Raw genomic sequence first — 9,582 nt, forward strand, 5'->3', positions numbered from 1 at the left:
TGACCATCTTCCAGGATAGGGTTGTGTTAAGGACAGATCCGGGTTTCCTACCTAAGGTAGCATCAGCTTTTCATAGAACACAAGAAATAGTTCTTCCTACATTCTGTCCAGATCCATCTGGTCCAAAGGAGAGAGATTTTCATACTTTGGATGTAAGAAGGTGTTTAGTACACTATCTAGAGATCACTAGTGAATTCAGGAAAGCAAATTCTCTCTTTGTGTTGTTCTCGGGAGCTCGGAAAGGCTATGGAGCTTCCAAAAACACTTTAGCTAGGTGGCTTCGTATGGCTATCCATGAGGCTTACAAGGCCATGGATATGGAACCTCCCACGGGAGTGGTGGCTCATTCTACAAGGGCAATGGCAACATCCTGGGCGGAAAGAGCTGGAGCTTCACCAGAAAATATCTGTAAAGCAGCCACGTGGACGAGTTTTTCTACGTTCACTCGCCATTACAGAATGGATTTGCTCGCAGCAGCGGAGCAATCTTTTGGCAGGAAGGTCCTGCAAGCGGTGGTCCCACCCTAGAGTAAGTACTCGGTTATCATCTCCAAGTGCTGTCCTGAAAGACGAGACGAGAAAACCTTAGTTACACTTACCGGTGACGGTATTTCTACGAGTCTTTCAGGACAGCACCGATAACCCTCCCTTGGTTTTATAAAGGTGAATGTATAAATGCTAACATGTATTATTGCTTTGTTCTGCTTATCTAATTTCAGCATGGCCGGAGGTACTCGTTAACAACTGAGGTCATGGTGGAAGTGGGCGGAATTTAAAGCTATAGCTGCAGTGTTTCCTGGGAAGTGGGTGGAGCTGCGCTCTCTCCAAGTGCTGTCCTGAAAGACTCGTAGAAATACCGTCACCGGTAAGTGTAACTAAGGTTTTTTAAATGCAAATAAAAAAAAAAAAAAAAGAACGTAATACATTTTAAAACAAACACAATTTTAAAACACAATATATTATCCATATGGTAAAATATAAAAGATGATGTTATGCTGAGTGAATAGATACCCAACGTGTCACACTTTAAAACTGCGTACGCTCGTGAAACAGCGCCAAAAAGCGACAGTACCTCAAAATCTACAGTGTGCAGTACTATGAGTGAGTGGTGACACCCCAGGAAGGAAGTGTGTTACTGGCAGGATCTCTAGGTAAAAATAGAAAAGAATAAAAGACGTCTGAAAAAAGAAAACTAATGCAGTCAGCACATCTAAGTATTGGCAAGCTGCAATATTGTATATTAAATTTTACGAAAATTTTGAATAATCATTCAAATCATAAATCAATGATAATATCTCCTAGTCTTATCATAACCACTAACCCTTAATGAACCCCTGAAAACCCCAAATCTTATTATTGTCACTATAAGAGAATAAATCACACTTCCCTGTGCTGAGATTTCTCAATGCTGTGATTGGTTGTGTTGGGAACCTTTAGATTTATGACATCTGGAATATGAATCTACTGCATTATTCTGTTGGTTAAAAATCATCAGATTCATATTTCTGTGATGTCAGCAGATTTGGGCAGATTTTCTGTTATATTATTATTTCTCACGTCGCCCCTCACCCCCAGATATTGTTATAGAACCTTTTCCTACACATAACCCAACATGGAGGGGCTCAGTGAAGGTGGTGGTGAAGGTGTGGAGGTGTCTGATCGGGTCACACAGATCATAAAAGGACAGCTCCCCGTCCTCATAATCCACATAGATCCTGACTCTGTTACTGGAGAGATCGGGAGATATGATGATCTCTTTATTGTCATGTATTAGAGAACACTCACCTCTAGACCTCCACAAACCCCAGGACTTCTTATTATATCCAATCCCTGACTGCCATTCTCTCCTCTCTATACTGGGATAACACATCCCGACTCTGCAATGTTCTGACTCTCTGACATCCACTTCCCAGTAATGTCGCCCCGAGGAAAATCTCTGACTGCTTAATACCTGGGACCACCTCTGAAATCTCTCCGGTGTTTCTGGACGATTCTGCTTTATATCTGACCAGGATACAGTTTTCATGTCATCTGATATCTGTAGATTATTATAAGCTGTGTTCACATCCAATAATATGTCTGAAGCTTCCTGTATATTGAAGAATACATTTACCTCTTTTATCATATAAGATAACCCCGTGTGTAATGTGTGTGAGATTCCAGACACACCCAGATCCCCTCCATCATGGAGGAGTCTATCATGTCTCTCTCTGTCCTCATTATCTCCCTCCTCAGTATCACACAAGTCCCCTGTGTCTGATTCCTGTAGGACAGTCAGTGGGTCAGTCATGTTACACAGCTCCTCAATGTCCTCCATCTTCCTGGACAGATCCTCCTTCTTTATTTCCAGCTGATGGATCAGATCAGACAATGAGATCCGCTCTTCCTGGCTGGAGATGTTCCTCCGGACTCTCTCCTCCAGGTCCTCCAGATGTCTCCTGAGCTCTATGAACAGGGCAGTGACTCTCTCTGATTTTTCTTGTACTTTCCTCCTGCGATCCTGCAGACTCTGGACTCTTTTCTCTGTCTCCTCTCTCTCTGTCATCAGTTTCTGAAGAACATTTCTCAGTTTCTGTTTTTTATTCTCAGAGGCCTCATCCAGAGTCTCCACCTTGTGTCCCCGGTGTTCTCCATCCAGCCTGCAGGTCACACAGATACAGGCAGAGTCCTCAGTGCAGTAATATTCAATAAGTTTCCTATGGATGGAGCATTTTCTGTTCTCCATGGAAGTGGTGGGATCAGTTAGGACATGTTCTGGTGCCTTGCTGTGGACTCTCAGGTGATTATCACACAGAGAAGCTTCACAATGCAGACAGGATCTAACAGCAGGTACAGGAGAGTGATAGCAATAAGTACAGAAGATTCCAGTCTTCCCTTCTTCCAGCTGAGTAGATCGGAAAGTCTCCACTATGTTACGTAGTGTTATGTTCCTGTGCAGTGCAGGCCGATCCCGGAACTCTTCTCTGCACTCAGGACAGGAATATCCTCCAGACCCCCCCTGTGTATCCAACACACGATCAATACAGACCCGGCAGAAGTTGTGGCCACATCTCAGGTTTACAGGATCTGTATATGTGGTCAGACAGATGGAACAGTCCAGCTCCTGTCTCTGATCAGCAGACGCCATCGCTGACAGCAGAAGAGAGAAATGAAAGTAAAAAGTCTCCGACAAGGAAAATCTAAAGGGCGTCTCACATTCCTCGGCACAGGGAGGGGCTGAGCTGGTCTTGCAGCTTTTATCTTGAGGAAGTTTGTGGAGAAATAAATGTTTATATTGAAGGTATATGTCCTACATGTTGATACACATTGTACCGATTTGGAGCTTTAAATGACTTCTGCAGACGAGGCACAAAACTAAGTTATATAATGCAGTGTGATAGATATTTGCATGTTGATGCTTTTTGTGTTTAGGAGAAAATTATTTCCAACGGTAAAAGAAACCTGTCCTGAGAGATATACAAGAGCGTCTCAAAAAATGTGAATATCATCAAAAAGTTCATTTATTTCAATAATTCAATAAAACATTTTTTAACTCATATATTATATAGATCCATTACACACAGAGTTATATACAGTATCTGACAAAAGTTAGTACACCCCTCACATTTCTGTAAATATTTTCTTCTATCTTTTCATGTGACAACACTGAAGAAATGACACTTTGTATCTACAATGTTGTGTAGTGAGAGTACAGCTTGTATAACAGTGTAAATCTGCTGTCCCCTCAAAATAACTCAACACACAGCCATTAACCACTTAAGGACCCCTTCACGCCGATTTACGTCAGCAGAATGGCACGGCTGGGCACATCAACGTATAGGTACATTGTCCTTTAAGCCCAGCCGTGGGGTCGCGGGCACGCGCTCCCGCGACCCGGTCCGAAGCTCCGTGACTGTGACCGCGGGACTCGCGGACCCGATCGCCGCTGGAGTCCCACGATCGGTCCCCGGAGCTGAAGAACGGGGAGAGCCGCGTGTAAACACGGCTTCCCCGTTCTTCACTGTGGCGGCAGCATCGATCGTGTCATCCCTTTTATAGGGGGACACAATCGATGACATCACACCTACAGCCACACCCCCCTACAGTTGTAAACACACTTCAGGTCACACATAACCCCATCAGCGCCCCCTAGTGGTTAACTCCCAAACTGCAAATGTAATTTTCACAATAATTTTGCTGTGAAAATGACAATGGTCCCAAAAATTTGTCAAAATTGTCCGAAGTGTCTGCCATAATGTCGCAGTCACGAAAAAAATTGCTGATTGCCGCCATTAGTAGTAAAAAAAATCAATAAAAATGCAATAAAACGATCCCCTATTTTGTAAACGCTATAAATTTTGCGCAAACCAACCGATAAACGCTTATTGCGATTTTGTTTTACCAAAAATAGGTAGAAGAATACGTATCGGCCAAAACTAAGGAAATGTTTTTTTTATATATATTTTTGGGGGATATTTATTATAGCAAAAAGTTAAAAATATTGCATTTTTTTCAAAATTGACGCTCTATTTCTGTTAACAGCGCAAAAAATAAAAACCGCAGAGGTGATCAAATACCACCAAAAGAAAGCTCTATTTGTGGGGAAAAAAGGACGCCAATTTTGTTTGGGAGCCACGTCGCACGACCGCGCAATTGTCAGTTAAAGCGACACAGTGCCGAATCGCAAAAAGGGGCAAGGTCCTTTAGCTGCATTTCGTTCTGGGTCTTAAGTGGTTAATGTCTAAACCGCTGGTAACAAAAGTGAGTACACCCCTAAGTGGAAATGCCTAAATTGGGCCCAAAGTGTCAATATTTTGTGTGGCCGCCATTATTTTCCAGCACTGCCTTAACCTTCTTGGGCATGGAGGTCACCAGAGCTTCACAGGTTGTCACTGGAGTCCTCTTCCCCTCCCCCATGATGACATCACAGAGCTGGTGGATGTTAGAGACCTTGCGCTCCTCCACCTTCCCTTTGAGGAGCCCCACAGATGATCAATAGGGTTTAGGTCTGGAGACATGATTGGCCAGTCCATTACCTTTATGCCGCGTACACACGATCGGGAATTCCGACAAGAAAACCGTGGATTTTTTTCTGACGGAATGTTGGCTCAGACTTGTGTTGCATACACACGGTCACACAAATCTTGTCAGAAATTCCAACCACCAACAACGCGGTGACGTACAACACGTACGACGAGCCGAGATCAATGGAGTTCAATAGGCAGTTCGGCTCTTCTGCTTGATTCTGAGCATGTGTGTTTTTTGTGCTTTGGAATTGCATACAGACGAGCGGATTTTCCTGCTCTCAATCTTTTGTTGGCGGAAATTCCAACAGAAAAAGTCAGATGGAGCCTACACACGGTCGGAATTTCCGCCAAAAATCTCACATCTGACTTTTCTTGTTGGGATTTCCGATCGTGTGTACGCGGCATTACCCTCAGCTTCAGTGATCATCTTGGAGGAGTGTTTGGGGTCGTTATCATGTTGGAATACTGCCCTGCGGCCCAGTCTCCGGAGGGAGGGGATCATTCTCTGCTTCAATATGTCACAGTACATGTCGGCATTCATGGTTCCCTCAATGATCTGTAGCTCCCCCACAGGGGCCGTCTTTAATATTGACTGGACCCTGGTCAAACATTTTCTTGGGCCCCGTCTTCCATGCAATTTCGCTCTCCGCATGCTTTGAGACATACAATAAATAGATTCAAAATCAGTTTACTGAATCAGATCAGGCAGTGATTGCGATTGGTTGCCAGAGGTTACAGTGTATCATCATTACCACTCACTGACTGGCTGCTAGAGGTTACAGCACACATTATGTCTCACTGTTTATTTTTTAGAGGTTACAGCACAGGACTTCTGCTTGTTGATTGGTTGTTAGAGATTACTGTACATTATTACTGCTCACTGACTGATTGCTAGAGGTTACTGCACATCCTTACCACTGACTGATTGGTTGTTAGAGGTTACTGCACATTATTACTGCTCACTGATTGGTTCCTAGAGGTTACTGCATATCCTTACCGCTCAATGATTGGTTGTTAGAGGTTACTGCACATTATTACTGCTCACTGATTGGTTCCTAGAGGTTACTGCATATCCTTACCGCTCAATGATTGGTTGCAAGAGGTTAGTGCACAGCATTACTGCTCACTGATTGGTTGCTAAAGGTTACAGCACATCATCTTCTCACTGCCTGCACACCATGGACTGGGGAGGTGAGGGGACCCATCAATAGACAGAAAACTCCTAGGACTCCTGGCATCAGTGGCAATGGGGGAGGGGGGGATGGAAGTGGTGGGGGATGGGATTAGTTAGGAGGCAGTACACTGTGGCAAATTCTGAATCATGTAGAGCAAAGCTGGAAATCTTTGGCAAGTATATAGTGGGGGATTCTACCAATGTAATGGGGAATTTACACTGACCACCAATGTGAGGGGGATTTACACTGACCACCAATGTGAGGGGGATTTACACTGACCACCAATGTGAGGGGGGATTTACACTGACCACCAATGTGAGGGGGGATTTTCACTGACCACCAATGTGAGGGGGGATTTACACTGACCACCATGTAATGGGGTATGTTACGCCACTCACCAATAGAAAGGAGGGATTTCTACACTGACACCAATGTAATAAGAGCATTTACACCAACCACCAGTGTAAGAGGGAATATACAATGACCTCCATGTAAGGGGGAATTTACACTGACAACTATTGTCAAGGAGATTTGTACTGACCACCAATGTAAGGTGACACTTCTACACCAACCACCAATGTAATGGGAGATTTACACTGACCACCAATGTAAAGGCAATTCTGCACTTACCACCAATGTAAAGGGAAATGTACACTGATGACCAATGTAATGAAGAACTTACACTGACAATCAATGTAATGGGGGATTTTACCACAACAGCCAATAAAGGGGGATTTCTACACTGGCCACCAATGTAAGGGGGATTTACACTCACCACCAATTTAAAGGGGGCTTCTACATGGACCACCAATGTAAACTGACCACAAGTTCAAGTTTGGATTTTATTAACAATTACCAATATAAAGAGGAGTTTCTACACTGACCACCAATGTAATGGGGATTTACACTGGCCACTAATATAATAGGAGCATTCACATTAACCACCAATGTAAAGAGGGATTTACACTGACCACCAATGTAAGGGGGACCTTCACACTGGCCACTAGTGTGAATGAAAGGATTGTACACAAAGCCCCAATGTAAGGAGAAGATTCACACTGACCACCAATGTAACTGAGACATAGAGGGCCAGATTCTCATAGAATCGGCGGCGGCGTAGTGTAAGCCATTTACACCACGCCACCGCAACTTACTGGAGCAAGTGCCGTATTCTCCAAGCTCTTGCTCCGTAATTTGCGGCGGCGTAGTGTAAATGGCCCGGCGTAAGGCCACGTAATTCAAAGGGGGCGGCTTGTATTCAAATTAAGCGCGCCCCGCGCCGATCGAACTGCGCATGCACCGGGCGGAAAACGTCAATGACGCCGACGTGAGCGTCATTGACGTAAAATTGTATTCGCGGACGACTTAGTAAAACAACGTAACCGACAGAAAAAGACGACGCCATACTTAACATGGCATACGGCGGACTGGCGTAAGGTTACCCCTCATATAGCAGGGGTATCCTTACGCTTACGGAAACAACGTAAACTACGACGACGCAGCGCAAATTCGTTCGGGAATCAGCGTATCAGTCTCATTTGCATAGTCAAATGAGAACTGAACGTAAACGCCACCTAGCGGCCGGCGTAGAATTACATCTAAGATCCGACGGTGTAAGTGACTTACACCTGTCGGATCTACGCCGTATCTATGGGAAAATGATTTTAGGAATCATACGCATAGATACCCGGGGCCAAAAAGAGAAATACGACGGTGTTTCCTGAGATACACCGTCGCATCTCTTCTGAGAATCTGAGCCTGCGTTCACATTTGTGTGTGTTGGGAACATAGGCGTGCGCAGCCTATCGCATTAGGGTGTGCACAACAAAGCTCAAACACGCGTGTGTGTGTGTGTGTGTATATATATATATATATTGTAGTAGTGTGGTACCCCAGGGGTGTGGTGACCCAGGGTTTTCAACTGGACTGGTTGAGGGGCTCTAGGAAGATTGCAGTTTACAGAGGAAACTGGCATTGCAGTTTCCTCCATTGTTAATAAAATCCCCAGTCCTGGGTTCAGGCTTGAGGCTGGGTTCACACTATTACACTACTTTCATCATACTTTGCTCTGCTACATTGGTCCTACATTTATCCTACATTGGTCCTACATCCATCCTACTTTCATGAACAGGATACTACTTTGGTCCGACTTCAATGATATTCAATGGGCCTGAAGTAGGATCAATGTAGGACCAAAAGTAGTACAGGGAGCATTTTCAAAGTCGGACCGACTTGTGTAGGACGCTACAAGACGCTCTCATAGGGAAACATTGAACACAGAGCAAAGTAGGATGAAAGTAGTGTAGTAGTGTGAACCCAGCCTAAGAGCTGATCAGCACACTGATTGTGCAGGTGTGTGTGGGCCTGATAGGAGACTCGGGACCAGCATTCTGGGCTCCACCCTCCCGAGGAGTCCAGGCTTGGAAGGGAGAACCCAGAGAGTGCAGGTGTGCACGGACATAGCTAGAGAGCTGGAGAGTGCATGACTAGTGTAGTTTCAATGTGCCCCTCCATTACATAATTCCCTTTATACCACCCCCCATTTTCCCCATAACCATTTCAACCCAGTAATGAGACCGACACAGTAAATTGGAGTAAAAATTGGCCACAACAGCCATTTTTATTTTTATAACCAAATAAATATTTAACCAAATTTTAATGATAGGAATTTCCAACAATTCCCACTTTAACCACTTAACAACCGCCCTATAGACGAAATACGTCTACAAGGCGGTTGCTTAACTCTGGGAGGGCGTCAATGTACGTCCTCCCAGAATCGCGCTCCCGCGCGCCCTGTGGGGCGCGCACACGGGAATCTCCGTGACCGCCGGGTCCTCCGGACCCGGCTGATCACGGATCACGGTAAATCGCCGCTGATAGCGGCGGTTTACCACGTGATCGCTCCGTCCAATGACGGAGCGATCACTAGTAAACAAACCAGCGTCTTGTGATGACGCCGGTTCCTCCCTCTCCTCTCTGTACCGAACGGTACAGTGTGAGAGAGGAGAGGGGAGAGAGCGGAAGCAGCAGCAGCTGCTGCTGCGGGCTGGATCTGTGACACATGCAGTCACAGATCCAGCCATCCATCCCTCCCTGTGCAATACTCTGCAATGCCCCCATACTCTGCAATGCCCCCATACTCTGCAATGCCCCCATACTCTGCAATGCCCCCATACTCTGCAATGCCCCGCAATACTCTGCAATGCCCCCATACTCTGCAATACCCCAAAATACTCCGCAATGCCCCCATACTCTGCAATACCCCGAAATACCCCGCAATACCACGCAATTCTCCGCAATACCCCGCAATACCCCACAATACTCCGCAATACCCCGCAATACTCCGCAATACCCCACAATACCCAGCAATACCCCACAATACCCCGAAATACCCTGCAATAC

At 45.3% G+C, this 9,582-nt stretch overlaps 1 protein-coding gene across 1 annotated transcript; it reads right to left on the reverse strand.

Annotated features, from left to right (window-relative positions):
• Positions 1-944: 944 nt before the first annotated feature.
• LOC120941362 (E3 ubiquitin/ISG15 ligase TRIM25-like) lies at positions 945-3,444 on the reverse strand. Its single transcript, XM_040354700.1, has 2 exons — positions 2,272-3,444; positions 945-2,208 (listed from the first exon to the last, which is right to left on the reverse strand). The coding sequence occupies exons 1-2, from the start codon at positions 3,124-3,126 to the stop codon at positions 1,546-1,548; spliced, it is 1,518 nt and encodes a 505-aa protein (XP_040210634.1). The 5' UTR covers positions 3,127-3,444; the 3' UTR covers positions 945-1,545.
• Positions 3,445-9,582: the final 6,138 nt, after the last annotated feature.

The sequence above is a fragment of the Rana temporaria genome, chromosome 5 (assembly GCF_905171775.1).
Source record: "Rana temporaria chromosome 5, aRanTem1.1, whole genome shotgun sequence".
Lineage (NCBI taxonomy): Eukaryota > Metazoa > Chordata > Amphibia > Anura > Ranidae > Rana > Rana temporaria.

Excerpts from the sequence above, each read along its gene's own strand:
- LOC120941362 (XM_040354700.1), bottom strand. The coding sequence starts at position 3,126 with ATGGCGTCTGCTGATCAGAGACAGGAGCTGGACTGTTCCATCTGTCTG. Across the intron at positions 2,209-2,271 it reads ACATGACTGACCCACTGACT|GAGAGACATGATAGACTCCT; the intron begins GTCCTACAGGAA and ends AATGAGGACAGA.